This window comes from Branchiostoma lanceolatum, chromosome 12 (assembly GCF_035083965.1).
Source record: "Branchiostoma lanceolatum isolate klBraLanc5 chromosome 12, klBraLanc5.hap2, whole genome shotgun sequence".
Taxonomy (NCBI): Eukaryota; Metazoa; Chordata; class Leptocardii; order Amphioxiformes; family Branchiostomatidae; genus Branchiostoma; species Branchiostoma lanceolatum.
This window is the reverse complement of record NC_089733.1, coordinates 14,177,849-14,205,848: the sequence shown is the minus strand read 5'-3', so window position 1 is coordinate 14,205,848 and position 28,000 is coordinate 14,177,849. Positions and strand designations below refer to the sequence as shown.

At 41.5% G+C, this 28,000-nt stretch overlaps 4 protein-coding genes and 1 long non-coding RNA gene across 7 annotated transcripts in view; 3 read left to right on the top strand and 2 right to left on the bottom strand.

Annotated features, from left to right (window-relative positions):
• The first annotated feature begins 5 nt into the window (after nt 1-5).
• LOC136445894 (serine hydroxymethyltransferase, mitochondrial-like) lies at nt 6-14,769 on the top strand. 2 transcript variants are annotated; one of them, XM_066444118.1, is made up of 13 exons: nt 6-154; nt 1,546-1,635; nt 3,177-3,293; nt 3,670-3,749; nt 5,239-5,439; nt 6,017-6,098; nt 6,609-6,731; nt 7,635-7,774; nt 8,169-8,334; nt 8,845-8,944; nt 12,971-13,126; nt 13,967-14,074; nt 14,515-14,769. In XM_066444118.1, exons 1-13 carry the CDS (start codon nt 119-121, stop codon nt 14,643-14,645), a joined length of 1,530 nt encoding a protein of 509 aa, XP_066300215.1. In that variant the 5' UTR covers nt 6-118; the 3' UTR covers nt 14,646-14,769. The 2 variants fall into 2 exon arrangements, with proteins under 2 accessions (XP_066300215.1, XP_066300214.1); XM_066444117.1 differs by having other exon boundaries at nt 3,174-3,293.
• A 5,102-nt stretch (nt 14,770-19,871) lies between these two features.
• Nucleotides 19,872-21,071, bottom strand: LOC136445648 (uncharacterized). Its single transcript, XR_010757434.1, has 3 exons — nt 20,974-21,071; nt 20,537-20,677; nt 19,872-19,993 (listed from the first exon to the last, which is right to left on the bottom strand). It is a non-coding gene; the product is annotated as an uncharacterized lncRNA (long non-coding RNA).
• A 222-nt stretch (nt 21,072-21,293) lies between these two features.
• Nucleotides 21,294-23,374, bottom strand: LOC136445773 (uncharacterized). Its single transcript, XM_066443912.1, has 4 exons — nt 23,128-23,374; nt 22,084-22,271; nt 21,479-21,657; nt 21,294-21,301 (listed from the first exon to the last, which is right to left on the bottom strand). Exons 1-4 carry the CDS (start codon nt 23,302-23,304, stop codon nt 21,294-21,296), a joined length of 552 nt encoding a protein of 183 aa, XP_066300009.1. The 5' UTR covers nt 23,305-23,374.
• Nucleotides 23,375-23,788: 414 nt separating this feature from the next.
• LOC136445772 (uncharacterized) lies at nt 23,789-27,161 on the top strand. The gene is made up of 3 exons (XM_066443911.1): nt 23,789-23,933; nt 24,243-26,323; nt 27,153-27,161. The coding sequence occupies exons 1-3, from the start codon at nt 23,789-23,791 to the stop codon at nt 27,159-27,161; spliced, it is 2,235 nt and encodes a 744-aa protein (XP_066300008.1).
• The window catches only part of LOC136445843 (uncharacterized), a 36,472-nt gene continuing 35,446 nt past the window's right edge, over nt 26,975-28,000 (top strand). Inside the window, exon 1 of one of the 2 annotated variants that reach the window (XM_066444007.1) lies at nt 26,975-27,866. In XM_066444007.1, the coding sequence (XP_066300104.1) occupies nt 27,690-27,866 (177 nt within the window). In that variant the 5' untranslated portion in view covers nt 26,975-27,689. The remainder of the gene's footprint in view (nt 27,867-28,000) is intronic. The other variant, XM_066444008.1, reaches the window with a different exon arrangement.

The window sequence follows — 28,000 nt, the reverse complement described above, 5'->3', positions numbered from 1 at the left end:
GAAAGCAGTTCGGTGACGTTCGTCTCCAGTTCAACCCCTTCAGGAAAAAAGATCCAACTCTAAGTTGCATTTATAGACGTCTTGTATCGAATTACAGGTTTATACATTCTCCAACACAATGTTACGATCTGCTGCAACCGCTGTGCTTACCAAGGTATTGTTGGGTTTCTTTATTTGGGTCAAAACGCGATGTTTATCTTGTAGCGTTACTACTGGCCTAGCTTCCACGTCAACTACAGTCGCAAAGAAATCGACTTTTAACTCTTTCAGTTCGCTGTGCATGAGTTTGTCGAAAATGTTTCTAAGACTTGAACTAGATTATTTCATATTTAGAGGAATAGCTTGCAGCTGAAGAGTGTTGCAGACAGTGAACGTTGTGCCAAATATCGAAAGTTTGTTAACCTAATTTGGTTCGATACCTGACATAACAGAGCAACATGATCCCTCTAATGTTAGCGTCCTTGATACTGAACTCAACTTCACCTCACGATCTGTATAATTTCAACGTTCAAAGTATTTTTTGTTCAACTATTTGCAATTAATTGCACATTGTCTGTAGTATAACTACATATGTGTATCATAATGCAGTCAGTCTTTATCATCATGGTATTGGAAATGTTATAAATTTAAAAAAATTGTATTGGTGTAACTTTTACTTACTGTAAATCGTGAAATTTTCACAGTGGTTTTATCTGCATTATGTGGACTTAATCATAATTTAACTGTCTGTTTCAAATTTAAATTTCAAAACACTGAGTGAATACCTCTTCTCCCCTCCTACCATCTCTGCAAACATTAATCAATTTACAGTTTAAAGCTGTTACATTTATATAATCTTTAAGCCATTCAGTAATTTATATACATAACTTGTTACAATACAATCTGTTGTTTTGCATGATGACCAAAATATTAAAATCCATATTTGAGGGTAAACGTTAGTACATTTAATCAGCATCAATGCATTGTAGTTGTTACTACATTAGTACGTAAATGACAAATTTGTGAAAAATGATTATCAATTAACCATAATGGCTTGTTGACAGTTCCTTAAAAACAACTTGCATGGTCCAAGGTACAACTGGACAAGTAAGGCAAGTCAATATTTTCCAACAAGGGTGACAAGGAACAGAAGATTAAAAGATAAAACGACAATATGTTTACCAAGCTTAATGGTTTGGGTCTAGGATGTCCTTTTTTGTTTAGACATGGGTACAATGTATACAGTATAGGTGATTTTGACTATTGGTAGGGCTGTGCAATTCCAGTTCCCGGTACTAAAAACATGTTATTTCAACCACATGGATGAAAATTTACCACTGGAAAAAGATAACAATATTTGCCCATTGAAGGTTGTGCCATCATTTATTTGATTTTGAGATCTTCTCAATAGCACATCTGTTCTCTGCATGAGATTCATGAAGTCTAAGTAGAAATTCTGTTAATTGTTTATTCATGTTTCTGTCACTGAATCTATTAGTACATCAGGGACTGACTAATGTTATTGACTTCAATGTGTTATTCATTTTTGTGAACTTGTTGTTTCAGGCGTTGAGGACGAATTGCCAACTCTTGCCACGTGTGACGACAGGTGTGTCCCAGCAGCGATGGGTCATGTCAGCCACTAAACAGGCCCAGGTAAGGATGAGTACTGTAAATGCACTTAAGTTTGCATGATTTTGATTTCGCGCTAAGTGGAAATGGAGTGTTCACTGTGTTTTTAAGTTCACAACAATGTATAGTCACATACTGCCACAGTATTGGACAAAAACGTTCGCTGTGGTTTTAAGTTAAGGGTAAAACGGTCGCCGTGAACATAAAACCACCGCAAACATTTCTGCATTTACAGTATGCTTTTGTGTTCAGAACCCTAATTTTTACTCTCCAAGCAGAGGTTCGGCTCCGGCTTGTTTTTGATGTCCTTTTAGGCGTTTTTGTCTGGCTTTATATTTTGAAAAATTAAAACAGAAAGTCCGACAAAAACACCTAAAAAGACGTCAAAAACATGGCGGAGCCAAACCTCTGCTTGGAGAGTACTGATTTGCATGGTGCTGGAAAGGGTTGTAGTTTTATGAATGGTGTATAAAGCTGTTGGACCTAAGACCCCGTTCACACTCATTTTTTTCAATCGCGATTGGAGTATAATCGCGATTGAATCGATCCGATCGCGATTGATTTTTTCAGTGTGAACGCTCCCAATCGCGATTGGAACGATCCAAAACGATCCAATCGCGATTGGATTGTAACTACCTCCGGAGGTAGTTTGATTGGATTAATCGCGATCGGATCCAATCCAATCCTATCAAATTTTGAGTGTGAACGCAACTACGATTCATTCCATCGCGATCCGCGGGGATTTCGGCCGGTTCAAGGCTAGGGTCGCAACTTATCACATAAGTAATGTACCAAGTACAATGTTTTCCCACCAATCGTCGCTTCATTCAAGCTCCCAGATTGTCCTGTCTACAGCACTTGTCGCGTTCATTACCCGTACTACAGCGAGGCCAATATACAAAAGCCTTCGTCGTTCACGCCTTCTCGCGATCACAGCCCGCCGATTGCGTTCCCTTCCACGGCTACAGAACATTCTCCAGAGATACAAAATCATCAAGAGCTGGGGGACTCCCGCCATTTTGTAGCAAGCGACGCCGAACCTTTGACCTCGTGCTTCAATCGCGGTCGGATCACGGCGTACTTTAATCCACTTGGCGAAAAGCAGTGTGAACGCAAAAGTTTCTTTGCGTTCAATCGCGATCTGATCGAACAATCGCGATTATACTTCAATCGCGATTGAAAAAAATGAGTGTGAACGGGGTCTATGTTTGAGGAGAGCCACACCTCAAGCACAATAAAAAAATTGAACACCATACATGTGTACATATTATTGATATCAATAGAAGAAGTACACTAGGGTGTGTGATGGCCCAAAGCTATATGTATTTACCACAACTGAACATACATATTAATTTTACCTGCTAGCAAAATGTGCACTGATTAACAACATGCCACAAAGCGAAGCAGCAATAAGCATTTCTTTATCATATGCCAGAAGGACATGATGTGGAAAATGGTTACAGAATTTTAACAAAGTATTATAGTGGCGTATACCAAATGCCCTGAGTCTACATATCTAAATTTCAGTGTTGTTTATAAGTCTATCTCCTGATTGTGTTTAGCAGGAGGAGAAGGTGTGGACAGGTCAGGAGAGCCTGGCTGACTCCGACCCTGACATGTGGGGTCTGCTGCAGAAGGAGAAGGACAGACAGCTCCGCGGGCTGGAACTCATCGCTTCAGAGGTACAGGGTAGCCTCAAACTACAGACTCTGGGCGATTGTGTCTGGGAGTTGTTTGAATGTACCTCCAACATTGCCATGCCTACCTTGGTCAAAACATACAAATACAAAACAAAATTGCAGAAATACCGAAATTTGACACAGTTTCATTTACTCTTTCATTGGCTGAGTTACTCTTTTTGATGGACAGTCAGGATTTGATTGGTTTAGGGTACCAATTGCCAAGTGTTAAACTTAAAGATACACAAGATATAACATTAACATTGTGTCATTTTTAGTAGATTGTATTATTGAGTTCTGGGAAGAAGGAAGACAATTTTTGTCTGCTTACAATGTGAAGATTCTCTAGTTAAAAATGATTGTATTTCTCCCCACTTAGAATTTCTGCAGCAAGGCAGCCCTGGAGGCCCTAGGTTCCTGTCTGAACAACAAGTATTCTGAAGGGTACCCAGGACAGAGGTATGTTTCTTACAGAATTGTTGTACCCCAAGTAAAGTAGGTCATCATCAAAGATATATTCACAGAGTTACACACACATGTAAGTTGCATTCATCCAGACATGATAGACAAGCTAAGGCTGAAATGTGACCGTGTCTCTAAAGCTTAAGATTATTACTTACTTTGTTTCTTATATGATATGAGACTTGATAAACTTTTGGTACACTGTAAAAGGGAAAATGTTCACGGTAGTTTTTAACTGTGACCTCCTCACCGTGAACTCAAAACCATTCATGAACATTTTCCCTTTTACAGTAAAATCTAGCAGTATTGACCGTGAACTGAAAATCGCACGATTTTCACCCTACCGTGAAATTGAATCCCTGCAAACATTTCCACTTTTTACAGTTGTACAGGGACAAAACATGCCTTTAGCAATGTGCGATCACATAACTAATGACCACATACAGGTCTATGATATATTGTTGCCCAGACAAACCTGCCACAAAAATAGTCTTATGTACACAACAAATGACCTGGCTCAGTCAGTGTTAGCTCTGTGTCAATAGACCCAGACTTAACAGTAAACTCACACAAATGCAAATGTTTTGTTTTTCTTTCACAACTTGGAATAGACTTCCTAATCCTTTTGAATTATCTAGCTTGTGGAAAATTTATTGGTGACAGAATCTTCTTTTAGCTGCAGTTAGAACTTAGAGCTATGTGTATCGTGCCTCGAGGCAGTGTACCAATTTTGCAATATAAACGAACAGACAGACAATCTTGCAGGGCTTGAAATTCATTTTTGGGAATAGCTGCACTGGTGCACCTAACCTGAAAATTCAACTACCGAGGAAACATTCTACTTACCCCTACTAGTAGTTGACTTTCGGTTACTAGTAGGGAGAGTATGGGAGGCCCGGTAAACTAATTAGGATGACACTTAGACTAAGATTTTGGGTGCGCAACATAAAATAAAGTAGAATGTCAGCAAAACTGAATTACTAACCTTACTGCCTTTCTTCAGAGACAGAATCTTCACATTTTACTGCTTCAACATTCTAATCAAATAATGCAACGATTTACAAAGGTTTTGTCATTTTTCTTGAATGTCAAGAATATTCTGTATACTAGTGTACAATTATTGTAGTACCTTTGCATGGTTACAAATTACTTGGTGCACGGGTGTACCCACAGTCAAAAACTAGGTGCACAGCTCCAATGTTGGGTGCACAAAAGTAAATATGCACCCATTATTTTGAGCCCTGATTTTGTCTAAATACATGCAAAATGCATAGTAATACATGTACTAATAGAAAGATTTTGAACTCGAACAACCATGTGCTGTGACCATAATCAGCAGTGTTGCTACATTGGCTGGAACCACATTGGACAGTGATTGCAATATACTGAAAAATACAAGGAACCAGCCAAAAATGACTATTATGGCCAGGTGGCTGCTATGCCAGGTGACCACTAATACAGGTTTGACTGCATGTCACACACACAGGTACTACGGCGGAGCGGAAATCGTGGACCAGATCGAGCTAATGTGCCAGCAGCGAGCGCAGCAGGCGTTCCGTCTGGACCCTGAGAAGTGGGGAGTGAACGTCCAGCCGTACTCCGGCTCCCCCGCCAACTTCGCCGTCTACACTGCGCTGCTGAACCCGCATGACAGGATCATGGGCCTGGACCTGCCTGACGGGGGACAGTGAGTTGTCTTGTTACTGTCTTCTAGAATCCTTAAAATTTGTTCACTCACCTTACCTATCCCTTGACCTCATTGTTTGATTTGTTGAATAGCTGAAAATCATAAGCAGCGCTCTCCATAATACCATGGTCACATTCACAAACTGGCGTATGATATAAAAGATAACGAAACACACAGAAAGTTAGAGCCCTGTCATAGGTTTTCAGTTAAGCTCACATTGTTTTATATAATTGAAATGCCTGATTTGTGAAACACTGGTTGATTTGATGTTACATGTATATGACCATGGTACTGTCTCTGACTCTCATTCAAGCTTGAAGGTCACACTATATGTTTTGCCCTCAGTATTAGAAATTAAATGTCACAGAGACTGCAGTGTCACAGGACAGGACCATTAGCAAAAATATTCCATTTCCATATGTACATGTAGCTGCTTCCTCATTTATCTACCCAGGATTTAAGGTTATACATGTTCAAGGGCATGATTCTTTGATATTCAGCCCAAAATGAAAATGTTACCATCAATGATGCCTTGTGGGTATACTGAGGTTTTAAACGAAAATTGTTTTGTCCACAGTCTCACCCACGGTTTCATGACGGACACCAAGAGAATCTCTGCGACCTCCATCTACTTTGAGTCCATGCCTTACAGGCTGAACGTAAGTACTGCCAGTCTAAAAAGATTTCTGTAGACTTAGTACTTAGGTAAAGTTGATGTGTGTATTTTATCAAACATTTTTTAAGAAGAGTCATTGTCCTATATTTTAGTGTACATATAATTTTTCAGAAAAGCTAATCAAAGTGCTACAGAAGCACTCGATTTGTGAATTTTAACCCAGATACCTCTATAGCAGAGGGAAGTGAATCATCCAAAATACAACTGTAAAAAATGTTATATTTAAAAGATACGAAATATAGAAAAACAATAATATTTCTAGGTTCCTATCACAAGCAAGTTGAAATAAGGTACCAGTGTTTTAATTTTGTACTGTATCCATGAATAGTTTCATCAGGTTGGTAAGTCACTGAATAAAAAGACTCTTTTTACACAACCAAGAGATTCATTCAACCAACGTTTCGGTGACCATCTGTCACCTTCTTCAAGGCGATTCTGACTGGTTCAAGAATATGCTGTATTTAATTTTGTACTTGTGTTAATTTCCCCGCAGGCAGAAACAGGTCTGATTGACTACGACAAGCTGGAGGAGACAGCGCGACTGTTCCGTCCCCGTATGATCATCGCCGGTACCAGCGCATACGCCAGGCTTATCGACTACAAGAGGATGCGAGAGGTGAGTTAGGGTCAAGAAGGAATCAATGGATCTAGAGATGTATAGGGACTGGTGCATAACACATTGTTTTATTTTATTTCATTTTATTGGAATTGCAATACACGTGGGACAGTCACACAGGCAGCTATTGCTGATGTCGTGACCCACAGACATAATGTAGCTGTGTATAGCTGTTTGTAGCTGTTTTTACACATGTCTGGAGCTGTAATGTAGCTGTTTTTTACACATGTCTGGAGTGGGGAAAGTTGTGTAAAGTGCCTTTTTCCCAAGGACACAATATCGGTTGCGTCAGGGGATTTGAACCCGGGACTCTTGGGTTCTGGGCCGAAAACCCTGCCGTTACGCCACACGACCCCACTAACACATTGTTAGTGTGAATAGGCTTCCTCCGGGTTGAATGTTAATTGATAAATGTTGCTTTTAGTGGGAAAGTGGCTGTGGTAAAAAGGTGTAAGTTGAACATCTGCATCTGTGTGATCACTATTTACTGTGGGAACTATAAATGTGAAGATAGGGGCTTGTGTTTTGGTAACTTTTAGTGTTATCACAGTTTTACTAACATGTTATTATTAGAGTTAGCAGTAATTCTATTAAAAATGTAAACAAAAATCTTCAAACTCATGACTTGGGTTTGACATTCATTGTTGCATAGAAAAAGTAACTAAATGAAAAATCTTTGAAAACCCTGATCTTAGGCTTTGAAAGTTTAAAAATTTGAATGTTTCACTGTGTGAACTAATGTTTTACAGTATTGTGTCCACACGTTTCTGGCGTTGTGGAAAGGTGGTACAGTAGTTTTTTTTAGTATGATGAGTGTGAAGTTTTATTGTGAGGGTGGAGATGTTTTGCTGATGATAAGAAAGACATAACTGTGTATGTTAAGATGCCTTTATCTGTGTTCAGATCTGTGATGAGCACGGTGCCTACCTGTTGGCAGACATGGCGCACATCTCAGGCCTGGTGGCCGCGGGAACCATCCCAAGTCCGTTTGAGTACGCCGACGTCGTCACGACAACAACACACAAAACCCTGCGAGGGGCAAGGTCAGGATACATTTTTGGTGACATGGAAAATAAATCTTTCAAATCATAACTGCTGTTTCACCCTAATCTTCGGAGAGGAGATTCAACTAGACGGATTGCAATTTCTAATCTCCCATTTTCTAAAGTACAGTACGCAGTAACAAAATCATACTTAAGTCTAGAATGGTACCTTCAGCATTCTCTGTTTAGCACTTGAAGCACTTACGAGAAAGACAAACTAGCTATAGGGTATGGAAGTTGAACACACACCACCACCAGTGGACATGGACTAGCCCCCTGCTCAAGTGCTTGCACAACTGTGTAGCCCAAGGGCTATAGAAACAGAGATGGTCACTGCCCTATACAAAGAAAGGTTTGGGAAGGATTTTAACTTCAACTTTGACATCTGTTTCAGAGCTGGTCTGATCTTTTTCCGTCGTGGGGTCAAAGGTCAGAACAAGAAGACTGGAAAGGACATCATGTATGATTTTGAGCGCAAGATCAACTTCTCTGTGTTCCCTTCTCTGCAAGGAGGTCCGCACAACCATGCCATCGCTGCTGTGGCCGTGGCCCTCAAACAGGTAGGTTTTGGCTACTCCTCAGGAGTGGGGCCTTTCTATGTGGCATTACAAATTTAGTCTGAAGGTAAAATGTAAAGGTCCTATAGCCTTTAGGGCTGTAGGGGTTGTCGGTTGTTAATCCACTGGATCTAGGGCATGGTATTTGAAGGCGGAGCCCATCCTTCTCCTTCCACGGTATTTACCTCCCCAACCGAAGTCAGGTATCCATTTTATACCACTGAAGTGCCTTTCCCAAGGACACAAACATCTATCTAGAAATGCCTTAGGAATCAAACTTGTAACCCCTCGATCTTGTGTCTGTTAGCTTAGCCGCTCAGCTCTATTCAACAACACAATTTAGTCTTTAGGCCGCCCAGGGATAAAGAAAAGTTAAAGCATCACTTTTTTATAACAATTTTGTTAAAAGATGATGCTGATATAAAAGGAACCAAATATTAGCAAACACCATGACAAGTTAAACCATTTTGTAACAATTTAGCATACATGCCTGATTTGCTTTTTTTTCTGCAGGCACAGACGCCCATGTTCCGTGAGTACCAAGAACAGGTGATGAGCAACACCAAGGCCATGGCAGAGGCTCTCATGTCTAAAGGCTACAAACTAGTTTCAGGTGAGGCAAAGCTTCTCGGTTGAAGTAAATATAACCTTGTAAATGTAATACTACTGTAAGCAAATGGCTCATGCAGTTTAATCCGGAAAAATGTTACATCATGCACATAACAAACAAACAAACGAAACCCAATTGTAACCACCTACCAGTTCTGTGGACAGGCTCTAGCAACAGCAAAGAGCCACCCGTACCTAGGCGTCACATTAACAACGGGGCTAAAGTGGAATACCCATATCAACAAAGTAACAACTAAGGCTAAACAGACATTGGGAGTGATCAAACGTAATTTGTGGGCATGCCCAGCAAAGGTAAAATCACTTGCATACACGTCTCTAGTAAGACCTAACCTTGAATATGCTGCAACAGTTTGGGATCCATACACAAAGAAAGATATAGATAAACTGGAGAGGGTGCAGAACCAAGCTGCCAGATTCTGCACGAACAACTATAAAAGGGGCGCTAGTGTAACAAAAATGAAAGCAGATCTGCAATGGATGTCACTTGAGGACAGGAGAACAATGTCCAGACTTTGCATGATGTACAAAATGACTAATAAACTTGTGGACGTACCGACTGATAAGTATCTAATGTCAGCTCAGAAGAGGACCAGAACTAGAAAGGCAACATTTGCGAGCAAATACAGCATGTTTAGCCATACTCCTCGCCATGCAAAAAATGGACTCTCCCAAAATAACAATGGACCATTCTAAAATACTTGCACTAAAAAAATGAATCACCCCAGTCCAAAATTGAGTCTTCCAGTAGCACCTCAACACAATACGGACCAGTCCACAACCATATCCACTAATTGATTAACAAATACACTTCTGCTAAAAAATGGACTTTTTCATAATCATTCCAGCTCAAAATTGAAAAATAATTAAAGAATCCTCCCCTTGCAAGAATGGGATATTCCGTGCCATTTCCATGTAAACCAGTCGAAAAATATCCGCTGAAAATTACACTCTTGCGCATAGTCAACCCAGTTCAAAATTGAATTAAAAAAGATCAACCCCAGGGAATAATGAAGTTTTCCATAGTATACATATGAAGATTTGACAGGAGACGAAGGAAATGACCAAAAACAACATATTTGAGTCAATTCAAAGTCACCGAGAGGGTTTTAGTATAATATTTGTAATATGTTTGAACTATTTTGATTAAAAGAATGTCTAAGTCACAATAGTTCTAAAGTGTTCAAACAATTAGAATTGAAACTTATAACATGTTTGAACTTATTTCACATACGTTGGAAACATTTCGAACGTAACTACACAAAAATCTCTTTATTTAGAACAGTTTCAAACCATCTATCCAAATGTTTCAATGTTCGAACAATTTGTAACAAAAGATTTTCACAATTGCCCTCATAAACGAAGGTGCTAAGTCCTCCTGTGTGTTTCTGCCTATTTTCGGTGGCCGCGCTAGACCACCAGCGGATTTGTTTTGACGGAGCGTCACCCGCGCGCGACGATGTACACTGTTCGGCACCGCTAATATCCGGCATTTTCCCGCTTCAAAACACTCCACAAGACCCACGTTTTTAGTGTTTTGCCTCTTGTGCAACACGATTCGATTTGCATTACTAACGGGACGAAAATGATAGAAAAAATCCACCCCGTCCCGGCGTCCGTCCCAAAAACATGAACGACATGAAAATATATTTTCTTACAGATTCAATCACGAAAATCAACAGCATGGGATTCCAAATTTTCGCAACGGCCGACCATTTATCATGGCTGAACTTCCTTCCAAGGCGTGCGATAGATAAACATTCCCGGCACATAATAGTCACTAGTACCAGACTAACGCAAGCTCATGATGATAATAGGGAGAAAGTTTGTCAGTGAAGTTTGGCCACCAGAGGGTACATTCATTTAACGTTACAAGCTAGCGCAAAGGGGCGAATCATTGACCTTACCGGGGACTGACTCTACTGGCCATACGCCCGTACGTAGGACATGTAGGAAGGCCTGGTGGTGGACGCTACACATCACGGGAGACGCGTGTTGGTCCGAGACAGACAGCGGCGTGCTTTCGATCGCGTAGCGGCGACGCACCGCTGCGACAACGTGCCGGACCAAAACGCCTGTTGCGCAGCATGCCCCGAATCCGTCTACCATTGCTGAATGTAGCCCGATTCATAGAGGTCTATTTTGTAAGCATTATTTCATGTACCCCTCAGCGTGAGAATTCCTTGTGCAACACTTCGCTACATTATATGTTTACGTTTCCCCGCGCACCGCCTACCACCCGCCTTTGATCATGTATGAAGTCGGCGGCAGAGAGAGATCATCAATCAATTTTGACAGGAGTGTCGCGCCAGTCTGAGGAGAAACGATCTCCCGTGTTGTGTTGAAGAATTTGGAGTTTGAAAATATCTGGAATAACTAATGCTAGAATAAACATTCACAAAATCATTGATTTAACTTGTTTTCTGTTATAAAATTTCCTAAACTGCAATTTAACCACTGAGTTTAAGGGAACATGTGTTTTCCCGATAATCACGTTAAATGTTTATGTCCGGTCTTTCCTCCTCGTAAGCAAGCTTGGCCAGCTTGGCCAGGTGCAAGGCACTCGGGGTCAACGACCTGTAGGTCATATGTAGTATTGAAAGTGACAGAAGTGGCAAATATTGTCAAGAAAGCCCAAAATAAATCGTTTTGAATATATGTATGCCAAAAATGGGAATGTAGTCCTTTAAATATTTGTTCAAGCCACATATACAGCAAATTTCAGGTCATTCGGTTGAAATACCAGGGCGCAGGAGGCCAAGATATGCTAAAAATAGCATAAAAACCTCAATAAAATCACTTTCAAGGTCAATATCAAAAAAAGGAAAAGAACGTACATTGGTTTTTGCCTACATTACCTCTGTACCAAATTTCAGGTTATTTGGTCAAAAAATGACAGAGATGAATCGATTTGAAGATTTGACAGGAGAAGAAACATGAGAGAAAACAATATGTTTAGCCATACTTATGGCTAAACATAAATAGTCATGCTTTTAAGTACCAGAGTTATCAGCCAAGGATTGATGTGTTCAAAAATTCGTATTTCCCGAGAACCATAGTAGAATGGAACTCGTTGTCATCAAGTACTGTAGGAGCTTCCTCACTAAGTAGCTTTAAAGAACGGTTGCAGTCAGATATGCAAAGACTAGGTGTAACAGACCGTTCGGTGTAATATGACCAGCTGCTGCCGCGCCGCGTGCCTGCGAAGCTGGTGTGTTACGCCTAATGGCGGTTATACCGGCTATATAGATACAGATACAGATACAGACAGACAGAAGCCTTGTAACTTAAGCAGAAGGTTGTAAACAGGAATATTAGTAGAACACTGACTTAGAATTTCTGATTGGTAGCCGAAATGGCATTCTTTCCTGACCACATCTAGTGGGTCTTTCCATTGTAACTTTTTTTATGTGCACTGACATGAAGTACATGTAGTTGTAAAATTATTTAGTTAAATCTTTGGTAAGGTGAAAGGTATATAATTTTTACGTATGCAGTAAAGGGAAATGAAAAGCACTCATTCTCTATTGATATGAAGAAAGATGCTTTTTCTATTGGCTGACAACGCAATGCAGTTTCACCTCAGCTCATAGTTTCAGCCAAGCACACCGGGTCATATAAGTTGATAAGTGTGTTGGGTTCTTTACCTGCAAAGTTTAGTGCCTGAAGCTCACACAGTACCAAAGGCTTAATGTTTTCACGGAAGGAGTACGCTTGTTCTCATTTAAATGTACACATTTTGTAATCTCTGTTACCGATTGAAATAAGACGTTCCTGGCATTAGGATATGCCTAATATGAAATATTAAACTTTAGTTTTTATGACGACTTAAAACTTTTGTAGCTTTTAAAAATGGCAGTCTGGTACCTTATATGTGGCATATCTTAATGTCAGGAACGTCTTACTTCTAACGGTAATGGAGATTACAAAATGTGTACATTTAAATGAGAACGAGCGGTAATGTATACAGAATACAATACCACATCTTTAAAGTCCCTGTCCTGCCCCACAGATGGCACAGATAACCACCTGGTTCTGGTGGATCTGCGTCCGAAGGGCATTGACGGAGCGCGTGTGGAGCGTGTGTGTGAGCTGGCTTCCATCACCTGCAACAAGAACACCTGTCCTGGGGACAAGAGCGCGCTCAAGCCTGGAGGCCTCAGGCTGGGTAGGTCAACAACCATGTTTGTCTTCAAAGTTGTTGTTTTGAGCAAAAACTTAGGGGCAGAGGTATTTCTTATTATAGCATAGTAAAACCTGGATTCTTCAACCGCTCAAACTTTCAAAGGACAGTGTAAATATGGTTGCTGAGGACAGGTGGTTGCTCAGGCCAGGGTGGGGTTAACTATGTAAAAATGGACGGGACTGTTTTGATGTGGCTTGTGACTGGAGCTGTTTGCTTGCACCAAGTGGTTGCCTGACCAGGTTTCACTGTAGTATGATTGCTTTGAATTTTTTTCATCTTTAAATTAATTCCCTAGCAGCTTGAAAGCTTTTTTTTTCTGTGAGACTGAAATGGATGAAAAGCAGGATGGGTCTGCCACATCTAGGGCTGTCTCCAGCTTTAAATGTTTTTCCATCCGAATCATTGTGTGGGAGCCCATGTTGTTGATTCTCATCGTTAAATCTGTCATTTTGAGCTTACAAAAATCAATAAATTTCATGTCATGAAGTTCAGAATTTTTGCACCGACGGGGTGCAATTTTTCCCCGTCCCAACCAGCAAATTTCCCTCCTGAGATGGAAGGACAGGTCCTGGAGACAGTCTGGTCTGCTATTTACATGCCAAGACGTTAGAAATTCCTCCAGTGATTGTAAAAGCCCATTCTCATCCCATACTACTATACACTCTTGTATTAGGTAGATTAGCCTTATAGAACTGTAGTTATGTACCAGTAGATGCCATACTTTGTACCTTGTACAATCGTTGTGCACTTAAGTTATATATGTATTGTTTTGTCGAATTCAAGACTCTTGCTTCCATCTAAGACATGTTTCTCCATCTGCAGGTGCCCCTGCTCTGACGTCACGTTGTATGAAGGAAGACAACTTCCGGCAGGTGGTAGAATTTATTGACGAGGCCGTGCAGATCGGTATGCAGGTTCAGGACAAGACTGGTAAGGTTTTACCTCACCTAGACATGTACAGTACGTACCTACGTGTGCAATAGCCTAGTGGGTAGAATGTTCACTTTGTATTTGGTAGATTGAGGGTTCAAAACCCAGCCAATAGACTGAAAATGGTACATGCGTAGGACCTATGAATATGGTTGTTGAACACACAACACCCTGCCGTAGTGCTTGTATAACTGTGTTATTATTATTATTGTTATTATTATTATTATTGGGTGAGCTGACTACTCTTTGCTGCCAGGTTCTGAATTGCGAGGAGCTTACAATATTGACAGGGATTTGAACCCAAAACCTTCAGCTTCTAAGTCAACAACCCTAGCCATAAAGCCACCTTGCCACCTGGCCCAAGGGCATTAGGCGTGGGCACCAATGCTTTGTAGTTTGTCCTTGAATTTTTAAATATGATTTTTTTCCCCCCACTGCAGGGCCTAAGATGGTGGATTTCAAGAAGTTCCTCCTGGAGGATGAAGAGACCGTCGGCAGGATCTCTGACCTTCGCGCTCGCGTGGAGAGTTTCGCTCGCACGTTTCCCATGCCAGGGTTCGACGATCATTAGGTCATCACTCTAAGTAATCTTCTTTTTTGATGTTGGAAAAACAGTACCACCGATCTCAATGATTTCTTGGGTATTAATTTACAACAACATGACATTTTACTTTAAAAACACTGAAAAAATATGCAAAAACTTTAATTGGAAAAGAAGATATACTCATTGAAACAGGGGTACATTTAATTTTTCACAATTCATTTCTGTTAGTGCAGTATATGTGGTTGGATGAACATACCAAATGGTCAACAATGTTCTAGACTAAGTTTAGTTTGATATTCTGTGGGAGAAATTCAGTGTTGTCAAATGTACTGGTTTGGTTTTGAGCTGGGGCAAATTTTTCCTGGCGGATATAGAAAATGAGTTAAATTAGACTGAAGCCTTGCCAAGCTAGTTACTACTTGCCTCGTCAAAGTTAGTAATACTTTTCCTCGAAACATCCCTTGAGGTGAATGAGGCAATGGAAAAAGGAGAATAAGACTAAAAAGAAGATTAAAAGTGGCTGGTTAAGAATCTCACTGCAGATAAATTTCAGAAATCATTCAGAATGGAAGAGCTACATGTGCCAAGCTACATATATTAGATGTGCCATATAGACAAATGAAAGAATACTTGTACAAACAACTGGATTCTTATGTTCACATGGAATGATATTACATGACTATTTGATACTCTTCGAAGGAAGAAGTTTCAACCTGATTTTGAGATGAGATGATTGAAAAAAAATGCAAACATGGCCTCTACAAACACCTTCAAATTACAAATTTGATGTAAAAGTGTAAATATTAATGCGGTATACCTCTTGGGATGCTTTTAATGCTTGTGACATTAGATCGGCCCAATCCTATATCTAGGAGGAAAGTCTGTGTGGTGATTGGCTTAATTCTTGACCAATCAGCTAGAAGGAAGGATATTGGTGTTGTTCTTTGTTCTGTTCCAACAAGTATATGTCAGGCATTTCGAGACCGTAACCCAGTTTTTGAACTTGATTAGGTGTAAGTGATATACTAACATTGGTGGTATTTATTTATTTATTACTTAGGACAATACAGTCCATTTGGTTGGCAGTGCTAGTTCCCTGTATAACATGGTTAGACATACAACATGGCTACTTTAATGCATTTCATTGTGGAAAGTTATGGACTTTTCTAGGAGTTATAATGTTTTCCAAGGACAAGCTACATGCATAGACAATAAAATCTGGAAATATAACTTTTTTTCAAAATGGACAATACAAACACAATACATAATGCAAGACAGCATGTATCTACTTTATGTACAAAGTGAAGTATGGATATTAAAACTTGAGGTTTGGACCCTGGTACATGTAGTTATGAATGTTTAATGTTATGACATCAGAGGTGTGCTTGAATAGTGCCAAAATTTGCCATTGTCATCTTTTTGCAGTTTATTTTATAGTTGAAGTGGCAATAACAGTTTATCCCATTGTACTGAATATATATACTTTAATAGTATCACTGCACTTATGTAGCTCATATGCAACCTAATTTTGACATTAGGTTTATACTAATTGTAGACTCTTGTCAACTTTCTTTCTCATTCTTTGACTTTGAAAATAACAAGAGATTGCCTAAACAGATATGCAAAAATCCACCTTCCATACTCTGCTACAAAAATTTCATTTCCCATAGTTGATTTGTCTCAAGGAATTGTCTGTTTTGAAATGGTAAAGGTTTTGGTGGACAGTACTTGCCATTGTCAATGCAGTATATCCTTGAATCACTTATAGATTAGGTTTTTTATAGTCCCAACTGGAGTTTACGACACTGCCCTCACCAATATTTGTTTCATATCTATCTTTTTTTGATGATGTGTTATAGGAATGCAGTTATGTTGGGCTGATTGAATGAATATGCTTAGAATGTAGAACTGGGAAGAAGAGTTCTGATACTAACAATGCATGGTGTATGTTAGAGGCGTTATCAATGTACATGTATAGCATGGTGTATGATGATAGGAATGTTGAATGTCTTGGTGAAATAGTCAAATTGAACGACCTATTTGATTGAAATATTACAGAACTGGGATTGTAGTCTTACAGAACTACATACTTACCAGTATAGACTTACAGAACTGGGATTGTATGCTTATGTACCAGTGTAGACTGTTATAGAACTGGGATTGTATGCTTATGTACCAGTGTAGACTGTTATAGAACTGGGATTGTAGTCTTACAGAACTACACATTACCAGCTATAGACTGTTATAGAACTGGGATTGTAAGCTTACAGAACTACATACTTACCAGTATAGACTGTTACAGAACTGGGATTATAGTCTTATAGAGCTACATGTGTATCAGATATAGACTGTTATAGAAATGGGATTGAAGGCTTGTAAAGCTACACATGTACCAGTATAGGCTGTTATAGAACTGGGATTGTAGCCTTACAGAACTACACATTTAACAGCTATAGACTGTTGTAGAACTGGGATAGTAGTCTTACAGAAATACATACTTACCAGTATAGACTGTTATAGAACTGGGATTGTAGTCTGCTATAGAACTATGATTGTAGCCAGTGCACCACCACAACTACCGTATGATTGTTGAGTGTGATGATATATCTTTGTATCCATGAAGGTAGATCTATGTAGGTGTAACATCATGAATTGTAGACTGTTACATGTATAGGTTTATGATTGTATAGTGTAACATGTCTAAACTAAACAGCTACATTGTATACTCTTGTAGCTGTCTTTGTAGATTGGTATAAAGCCACAGAAATTAACATAGAGTGTAAAAAAGTGGTGCAAATGTATAAAACTGCAAGCAAGAGAAAGAATTCCAAAGACACCGCGGCTACTAAACTGGTAGATTTATACAGAACAAGAACTAGAAATGAACAAACTTAGTTGACTGTAGATTCTTGCAGAACTGTAAATTGCTATTGTGTATACTAGTTAAACTTTGTAAACTAGGGTCACTATGCACTTCAAATAGCACATAACAGCCAGGTACATTCGCCCTTTTTCTCTATCAAAATACATGTACTGTATGTTTATATATGCATACAGATTTATGTTAGAATATAGTCCACATTAAGTTACACCTGTTTTAGCACAGCCAGTGTATGTTGGTGGCTTGTAAAGATGTTATCTGCAATATATGAATATTCGCCAGTCATATTCTGTCTTGTATCATTCTTTTCTTAATTAGGTATGTCATTAAACATATTTTGGTATTAGAATCACTAAAAACACTGATATAATGATACACTAAGTTTCTACTACAAAATGAACAGTGCAAGAAAATGCAGCAAACGGTTAGCGCCAAAGGTACACAGTTTAATCTATGAAAGTAGGCTACTTTGATGTTTACATACATGTCATGATTGTCATCTACGGAGTCTGAACGTCACAAGCTGCAATACTATCATTGACCGCAAGTGGGCGTTTTAAAATGGACCAGTGAGCTAACCATGGAAGGGAAGTACTAGAGCATTAAGGACAGGGAATGTCCCTCAGCACTAAGGACAGGGAAGGTCCCTCAGCACAAAGGACAGGAAAAGTCCCTCAGCACTAAGGACAGGAAGGTCCTTCAGCACTAAGGACACTTACGACATGGAAGGTCCTTCAGCACTAAGGACAGGAAAAGTCCCTCAGCACTAAGGACAGGGAAGGTCCTTCAGCACTAAGAATAGGGAGTTTAACATAGGCAATCTTTTTCAAAAGGCCACTAACGATGCATACCCAATTCCATAACAAATTCCATGACACCCGCTGGGCTGGTCTCAGGAATAATATGATCATGAACTTGAAAACATAATTTTCTTCACATTGTTTCTGTAATCAAATACGTTAGATTGTCTAGTGACGTTTGCTTATGATCAGTCTAGAGTGTTAAGTGCAAAGTGCAAGTTCACGCTTACGTTATAGAGTGATATCTCGTTGTCAACTTTTCTGATACATCAGATAACATTCACAAGATTACAATGAAATATACATGGACTGAAAAGCACGCCCCATGACCCTCTGGTTTCCTCGAGGCTGTGCTTCTTGGAGAGAAATTCGAGACGCTGGTCTGTGCAGCATTTGTTGGTATGCCTACCAAGTTGTAATTGCTGTGATAGGATGTCTTTGAATTCACCTCTGTAGATGATATATGGTTAGTGTGATCAAAATGGTGTTGTTAGTCGATCCATCGGTCAGAAGAGTGCCATTCTGCATGTTTGTCTTAGATATTTTGGTATTCAGCATAAACACTGTCAACACACGGGTAGACATGCCTGTCCTTGGTGCTGAACACCACACACATACACACAAACACCAAAAAAGGATCAATTGAAATATACTTCTTTGGGAAACTGCTTAAGAAACCTCTACATAAAAACATGAAAGTCAGGAACAAGTTTTCCACATCCACTTTAATTTCTATTTCATTGGTAACTCCACAGAGTTTATACGCAGACAAACAGTGGTTGGTAAGGAAACATGAAACTCGGCTCGGCTCGGTTTAAACCTGGCATGGACCAAAAATGCTGTCAGGAAAATGACATGACGGAATTGTACCAGATAAAAAATGTGCTGTTCTTCCCATTTACTCACATTACGTGTAGTACATTTCGCTGAGCAATGACATCATGAACAGAGCTAGTCTTGCTGCACATAAAAAAGGGGCAGGGAAATTCAGTTTAATTTATTCTACACACGGACATCTGTTTGTTTGACACTCATCTTGAGTAAATGACAGCATTTAACACTTGATACAGATCGGGACAATACATCACATTTTATTGGTTTACGCCAAAAAAAATCAAGTCTATAATGTTTCTGTGTGGGAACTATCTCAGATAATGCTAGAGTCAATATGGTACAGAAAGTAGCTTGATACATTCGACACATTCGCTCTTGAGGTTAGAATGACCATCGTTTCTTCTTGACCTTTTTGTTCATTTGTGTTTTATTCTCTAACAGATGCTATTCATCTTTAAACAATCGATCGTGATGTTTATCTAATTAACATCACTTATCTTACGCCCCCTCCCCCTTCAGCCTTCCAGCTTGTGATCACGTGATCTATGACGTAGTTGAAGGCGTCCAGTACCACCAGCCTGTAGTCAACTCGGCATCACCTGAGGCGGAGTGAAGAGAGAAAATCCAAGTTTGAAAATGGAAAGTTTTCTTTGCCCAAGTATAGAGGAATATTCTTTCTTATAATACAATGTAATAGGTAAAGTCATGACCCACAGAAAAGAATGTTTCCCTACCTGTATTTCCTCCGCTTGTCTGAACCGTTGATGTGACGTCGCCTGACCCCCACACCGTGGTTATTCCGACTGTTCGGCAGAGTTGGTCAAACCAGCCTATCCTGACGTCTCTGCCCTTTACAAAATCTGTAAGTTAGAAAAAAAAATTGAGAAAAAAGCTCTTTTCATGTCTTAGTTAACTTAAGCAAGAGACAGTCCTTCGCAGACACAGTACACCACCAGTACTGCTAATACTGATACTACTACTACTACTACTGCTACTACTACTACTACTATAGCCCTTCACAAGATACCGTAAACGTCGGCAAGACCACTAGTAATTTGTGGACCAACTTGCTAACAGGACAACGTAGCATATTTCATGCTTAATTTTCACCCTCCACGATCCTATCAGGTCTGTTGTATACTCATTATCTTAATTATAGTATCATTGTAATCCATTAACTTTCGCGTTGATTTTATTTCCCGTTGGGAATGGAAAGGAGATTTTGGCGGTGTTGTAAGTTCGCGGTACGCGCGGTCGAAACAAAACTGTACCACAAAAACGCATCTTTGCTGTGTCATGATTTTGCGATGGATAGGCACCACGAATATGAGACCACTGCAAATATTTCAATACACTACATTGTGAACTGGTTTGCTGTACATGAGCCGTACTTGTTTGCCTACCAAATCTTCCTCCATTCACTGTAGCCTTGTCGCTCGTCTCGTCCGGCCAAATCGTCGACTTGACGTAGTTCAGACCAATTTTGGTGGCAACATCCTGAGCGAGCCCAGTCCAAGTCAGGCGACGTCCGTCGTCTGCAGAGTCTACGTGAAACAAGAAGGGTACTAAATCATCATTCTACATGTACATCTTTAAACTATACATGTACGCATGAGAATTACTGATCAACTCTTATAGAAAGGGATGGAAGTAAAGAATGGGATACTGTCCAACTATATAAACTGTTAGAGTTATATTTGAAGTTACTCATCCCTTTGTCTACTCGCCAGGGATTCAAGGTGACTGTTTATACCGAGCCGTTTTAGATTCTATATTCTTATGTCTCGTTGAAACGAGTGAACACTAGATATGTGAACACCAACTGTTCCTCTGCACTCACCATGATGATTGTCAGGTTTGGCGTCCTCAGGCCAGAACGTTTTAGTCACGTATTCCTTTATAGTCATCAGTGTCGTTCGTTCGGTACCATCGTCTGTGCCTGGGTTTGGAACCGCAGAAAAAATGGCTGTGAGATCTAGGAACACAAACTAGAATTGATATTGCTACATACATTCCTAAGAATACCTCAAGTCTGAAGATCAACTATCGCCTCGCTCTTCTTAACCCAGACCAGTGACTGTCTGTACTAATATCATCAGGATTTAAGACTTTTTGCATACGTCCTAGGTCCGGGCACATCATAGACCCGAAATATTTCCATCAAAATACTGTAAATTCATTTGTTGTCGTAAAGATTTAATTTTGCGGTCTGGGGGAAAGGTGGTTTTCGCAGTGTTTCCTGTAGCACAAACAGACCAAACACATATTTGCGGAATCAACATTTTGCGGTGGAGAGGCACAGCGAATATTTAAACCTGTACAGTACACGAGACCTAAACACTGACCAGTCGTCTTCTCCATCGGGCGGCCTGCGTCCTTGAGGAAACTCCTGGTTGTCTTGTAGACGTTCCTCCCGACCTGGAGCAGCCAGGTGAGCGGGTCTGGCGGCGGGAGTTCGGCCAGCTCGTCGAAGTGACGACCCCGGCGGTGCCAGAAACAGCTGTCCAACAGATAACTGTAGCGCCTGCAAGGTAGGAGCATACAGTCCAACAGGGGTTTGTGCCATCCGGAGTGATATAGTACGTGATATGTGTTTCTCTGTTAGCTGGTATTTTTATTTTTATTACTTCCAACAGGCTTTTACAAGTTTGTATTGCAAGTATTTGATACAGTATGGCATGCTGGTGTATTGCCCTTTCCATTGATGGTGTTCAGCACCAGGGACAGGTATGAATAGTGTTTAGGTACTGGTGTGTTACCCTTTCCTTAGAAAGTGTTTAGCATCAAGAACAAGTGCGCTTGTGCATGAATGGTGTTCATGGACTGATGTCATTTTTTCTCGATCGTTTGCTTGTTCCATTTGGAAGTTGACTGTTCTTGTATACATGCACATTTTAAAAGCACTCATATAGTTTTAATAGTATACGCGTAACATCACGTCTTAACTCACCATACGTCATCCGCGTCGGTGACGACATTCATGACCGTATCCTCGTCCTTCCAACCGTAGTCAGTCAGTGATGTTATCATGACGTCACGGCTCCTGTCCTTGTACAAGTCACAGCGGACCAGTGTGCCAAGCCACCCGGTTTCCGACGGCTGGACATACGCAGTGATAAAGGTCTGTCTGTCCGTGATCTGTGGTACGAAGCAGCACAAGGGTGGAGATGTAAGAACATCACAACATAGCTTCCTGTTTCTTTCAATTCTCGTATCGTCAAAGAGAAAGACATAACTTGGATCCGTCAACTCTCTTCGTTCCAATACAGATAGTTCAGCAGCAGGGACAGGTGTGTAAACCTTTCCGTGGACGGTGTTCAGTACCAGGGACAGGCATGTTTAATTGTATAAGGGGAGTATTTAGAGACAGGTGTGTTATCCTCTTCGCAGATGGTGTGTTCAGTACCAGGGAAATTCGTTAGTTATCCTTTCCATGGAGGGTGTTCATCACTAGGGACATACATGTTTACCTGTGCGTGGATAGTGTTCAGCACCAAGGACAAATGTGTTTATGAGTGCGTGGATAGTGTACAAAGACAGGGTACTGGTACCTTTCCCTGGACGGTGTTCAACGCAGGGAACATATTTTACCTGTATATGGATGGTTTTCACCACCAGTGACGTTAACATTATGTGGATGATGCAGCACCAAATGCAGGCATGTTTACTTGTGTGTGGTCAGTGTTCAGGGATAGGTGTATGACTCTTTCCAATGATGGCGTGTACATCAGGCAAAGTCATACTTAACTGTGTGTGGATAGTGTTCAAGGACAGACGTGATTGTGGATAGTGTCTAAACAACAACAAATAGTAGATTTGACGAAAGCGCGATACTTTTTCATCTCCATTCATCATAGGTAGATATACATACAACCGTTGGATACTAGCTTCAGATGTAGAGATTATAGCTCGCTTTAGGCAGGAAATAAGTCATTTAAAAACTAATAGAGGAGCTAACTGAAGATACATAAGTTGACCTCCGTGTGTTTCGTACCTGGTACACTCGGAGCGAGTCTCGGGTGGTTTTGAAGACGGGGAGTTTCTCCACCATGGTGAGTCCAACAGCGTCCTTCCGCGGCATGTGAGCCAGCAGAGTCCTGAACTTCTCGTGCTTGTCATCAACAAAAAAAGACAGCACGTACAATATCACTAACTTCTTCAAGATGCCCATCTTTCCAAGGAGTTCGTAAAAAACGTGACTCAAAACTTGGGTTTCGCTGACGGGTGTTTTGTAAATAGAATTCGGTCGCTAGGCGCTGGTTCGAATTCGAAAATTCGATTCTTGACACTCTGGAACGTGCGGTACCTACAACCATTCCTACGCCTGCGCAAATGCGTTGTATTTCATGTCACTATTTTCTAATTGGTTGATTTGAAAATACTTATTCAAGTAAAGGTAAAGCAGTCATTTTCAATTGAAGTGAAGCATAATGCTTTTTCAAGTAGCTAGTAGTAGCGGGCGGCCGCGGATTTCATACCTCCGCCCTACAGTGGCGCCTACGGTGTCTGCAACCGTCTATGTGCAATATAAGTGTTATCGTCTGTCGTGTAAACGTCCATACGTCGTCCAAGACCTCCGATAACTGCTTGGTACTGGATCACGGAAGAGTTAGCGGCGATCAGCTCTACTGTACTTGTTCAACCCATCTTGGAAAATGGCGTCCATCGGAGTTCGTCGCTACCCCAGGGAATTCCTCAAGAGTCTACGATCCATGATCACCCCGATTGACGCACACGCCAAGAAGTCCTTGCTTGCCAACGGATTGCTCCGACGATGCAGACCCCGGGGAAAGAAGGCAGGTAGGAATTGTCTGCGAAGCATTTCTACCATTGTTGGCCATCGCCCTCCCCCATCTCTACATGGCCACTTCACATGCAAATCAGTAAGCGGTACTCAATTCCACCATGATGTCATCAACATGGACACCCGTCAACGGCACCTGCGTCCCATTAAGTGTGATCGAGTCAAGAGCTCACAACCTCGAAGTATGCCAAGCATCTTGTTGACAAACACACGGTCTCTGGTAAACAAACTTGACGAGTTCAGCTTAGTTCTAGCCTCCAGTGAAGCTGATATTGCCGTCGTCACTGAGACGTGGTTCTCTTCAGATCTACCAACAGAGGCTACATCTATCGAGGGCTACAGTTCATTCCGCAGGGACCGTCCCGACAAGAGGGGTGGAGGCGTAGCTGTTTACGTGAAGAACTACATAACAGCGAAACCTGTCGACCTCGCAGTTCCTTCCGAACTAGAATGCGTCTGGGTCCATCTTCGTCCCCCATGGCTCCCCCGGGAGATCACGTCTATCGCTCTTTGTGGAGTGTACAACCCTCCAGCGTCACCCAATGAGGACGCGTTACTGGACCACCTGTCAGAGTCCATGGATTTACTTCGGAATTCCCACCCAGACATCGGCTTGTTGGTGCTCGGTGACCTGAACCGTTTAGATTTCAGCCACCTTTGCCGCAGCCATTCTCTAGAACAAGTGGTGGATATACCTACTCGTGGCAACGCAGTCTTGGACCAGATTATGACGAACATAGGGGGTTTTTACAGATCACCCTCTGTCGCTCCCCCGGTGGGTAATAGCGACCATAACTGTGTCCTTCTATTCGGAGAACGAAGAAAGCCACCCAATTACACGTGCAAGAAAGTAGTGAGACCTATGCGAGACTCTGATCTCAGGGCATTCGGGTCCTGGATTACTTCCCACAACTGGGATGAAGTCCTCCAGGAAACAAACACCCAGGCGAAGTCTACTACCTTCTACACAACCCTGAATCAGGCCATTGAAAAGTTTCTTCCGGCCAAAACAGTACGCACCCACTGTAGAGACAAGCCCTGGATCACGCCGATGATCAAATCACTGATCTCAAAACGCCAACGGGCTTTCAAGAAGGGTGACACCTGCGCTTGGAAGCATTTAAGGAACAAGATAGCATGTGAAATTTCAACTGCTAAGAACAAGCACTACCATGACAACATCAAACACCTGAAATCTGCGGATCCGAGAAAATGGTACCAGAACATCAAACAGATGGCAAACTTGTGCAGTGATCCCACAGACATTGAAGTGCCAGGCGTAGATCAGACCTGCACCGAGACTGTGGCCAACGCTATCAACCGACACCTGGCGTCAGCATCCCAACAGCTCCCTCCGTTATCTCTTGCGGATCTACCATCCTTCCTTCCCGCTCCTGGTCCTCCCCCGAGAGTCTCCGTGTGGGAGATGTACCACCGGCTCCGCAGAGTGAAACTAGGCAAGGCATCCGGGGTTGACGGTATCTCTGCGCGGTTGGTGCGAGAATTCGCGTTCGAACTGAGTACGCCAGTCAGTGACATCTTTAACTCATCTCTCCAAGAAGGGACTGTGCCCTCAGTGTGGAAGATGGCTGATGTTGTCCCCGTTCCGAAGGAGAAACCTCCACGTCTTGAAAAGCTGCGGCCGATATCCCTGACACCTATTTTCGCCAAGGTTTGTGAGGGATTTGTCACCGAATGGTGCTTAAGCGACATCCTCCCTACTATAGATCCCCGTCAGTATGGATCACTGAAGGGAAAATCCACCACGCACTATCTCACTAGCTTAACCCACCACTTGGCTAGTACAACAGACAAGCCTGGTTACTGCAACACCCTTGTCCTGACTGACTTCACACGCGCCTTTGACCGCGTGCACCACTTGACTGCAGTCGCGAAACTCCTCGACCTAGGCGTTAGGCGCTCGATAATCCCCTGGGTGTGCGCCTTTCTGTCAAACAGACAACAGCGTGTAAAATACCAGCAAGTCTTGTCAGAGTGGGAGACACTTACTTGTGGAGTTCCGCAGGGAACAAAGTTGGGACCACTTGTGTTCCTTACACTCATCAATGATGCGTCTCCGGTGAGTGAAGATTCGGCCGAGGCTTGGAAGTACGTGGATGATATGTCCCTGTCGGAGGCGAGACCCGTTACGCATGATTCCACGCTACAAACTGACGTCGATAGCCTCGTACGTTGGACTGAGGACAACCACATGCAACTCAACCCTTCCAAGTGCATGGTAATGCTGATATGCTTCACGCGAAACCCCCCTCCCCCACCTGTATTGACTATTAAATCATCAACACTTCAAGTCGTACAGTTCGCTAAGATCCTGGGGGTGATCTTCCAAGCGAACCTGAAATGGGACGCCCACGTCAACATGATGGTAAACAAGGGGAGCCGCAGACTGTACTTGTTGCGGGTACTTAAGAGACATGGCCTTGACACTACAGACTTAACACTAGTTTTCGTTGGCTTTATACGACCAACTCTGGAATATGCATGCCCTGTGTGGCACCCAGGTATTACTAATGCCCAGTCTCGAGCGATTGAGAATGTACAAAGAAGAGCTTGTCGTATAATTCTCGGCCCCAACTTTGTTAGCTACAGCATGTCACTGAATCAATTGTCACTACCATCTCTATGTAACAGACGAAACGAACTATGTGCTAAGTTTGCTACTTCCTTGTTAAGCTCCACGACGTTCTCCAATTGGTTGCCTCCAAACCGTGTGAGTCTCCATGGCAAGAACCTTAGGTCTAAATACCAGTTAACGCAATTCAAATGTAGAACAGGTAGATATAGAAAAACTACTCTACCGTACCTGGTTGACCTTCTCAATAACAAAGCACTTAGTAAGTAGATATTTTAAATTGAGCCTTGTTAATTAAGATATGTGATGTTTTAATGTAGGTATATCTGTTTGATTTTAAACTGATTGTAAGACATACCTCAGTTCAGCTGATAGGTTGCCTTTGTATGTTTGTGTCATGAAATGACAAATGACAAGAATAAACCATTCATATATATATAGTAGTGCAATGTGGTTTCTCTACGGCTCGCGTTTTTTGGCCAAGCACGCATGAGTGAGTTGGGTTATTTTACGTACAGAGGTTTGACGCTTGAGGCTTGCACCTGAAGCTCCCTCGTACACGGGGCTACCACCCGAAATGACTAAGTATGGACAAAAAAGAACTATGTGTTGCTCCTTTCAGGTTGCGTAACTGAAGGGCCAAACATGCCTCATGGTATTCGAAGACAAATAAGGAATTTCAGGTGTTTTTTGAAATCGAAGATGGCGTCCGCGGCAGCAAGAAGATGGAAGGCTTTACTATAAACGTGTTTTGCGTAACAATTAACAGAGAGTTTTTCTCAGCGATAAAAGGGTGCGTATTCAAAGATGTTCTTCAATGTCAAGTTAAGCTAAAATGATGACAAATCTACATGAAGTTGCAGAACAAAGTTGGAAGCTTTTATGTGAGCAATATTTGAAACATTTCTTTAAAGAACTATTGAGCAAACAAAATGATTAACATTCTTGTCTGTCAGATTTGAACCTAGTTAGAAAATGGTAAAATGAGATACTCGTATTTGGGCAAGCGCAGGAATGGTTTTATGTACAGCACGTTCCAGAGCGTCAAGAATCGAATCTTCGAATTCGAACCAGCGCCTAGCGACCGGATTCTATTTACAAAACACCCGTCAGCGAAACCCAAGTTTTGAGTCACGTTTTTTACGAACTCCTTGGAAAGATGGGCATCTTGAAGAAGTTAGTGATATTGTACGTCCTGTCTTGCTGTGTTGATGACAAGCACGAGAAGTTCAGGACTCTGCTGGCTCACATGCCGCGGAAGGACGCTGTTGGACTCACCATGGTGGAGAAACTCCCCGTCTTCAAAACCACCCGAGACTCGCTCCGAGTGTACCAGGTACGAAACACACGGAGGTCAACTTATGTATCTTCAGTTAGCTCTTTTACTAGTTTCTAAACGACTTGTTTCCTGCGAAAACAAGCTATTATCGCTACATGGAGTCAGTATTTAAAGGTTATGTACATACTTGA

Coding starts and splice junctions, on each gene's coding strand:
- LOC136445894 (XM_066444117.1), top strand. CDS start 119: ATGTTACGATCTGCTGCAACCGCTGTGCTTACCAAG. Junction 3,750..5,238: donor GAAGGGTACCCAGGACAGAG/GTATGTTTCTTA, acceptor TCACACACACAG/GTACTACGGCGGAGCGGAAA. Junction 6,732..7,634: donor ACTACAAGAGGATGCGAGAG/GTGAGTTAGGGT, acceptor ATCTGTGTTCAG/ATCTGTGATGAGCACGGTGC.
- LOC136445773 (XM_066443912.1), bottom strand. CDS start 23,304: ATGGGCATCTTGAAGAAGTTAGTGATATTGTACGTGCTGTCTTTTTTT. Junction 22,272..23,127: donor ACTCGCTCCGAGTGTACCAG/GTACGAAACACA, acceptor TTCGTACCACAG/ATCACGGACAGACAGACCTT. Junction 21,658..22,083: donor ACCGACGCGGATGACGTATG/GTGAGTTAAGAC, acceptor CCTACCTTGCAG/GCGCTACAGTTATCTGTTGG.
- LOC136445772 (XM_066443911.1), top strand. CDS start 23,789: ATGGCGTCCATCGGAGTTCGTCGCTACCCCAGGGAATTCCTCAAGAGT. Junction 23,934..24,242: donor ACCCCGGGGAAAGAAGGCAG/GTAGGAATTGTC, acceptor GGTTCTCTTCAG/ATCTACCAACAGAGGCTACA.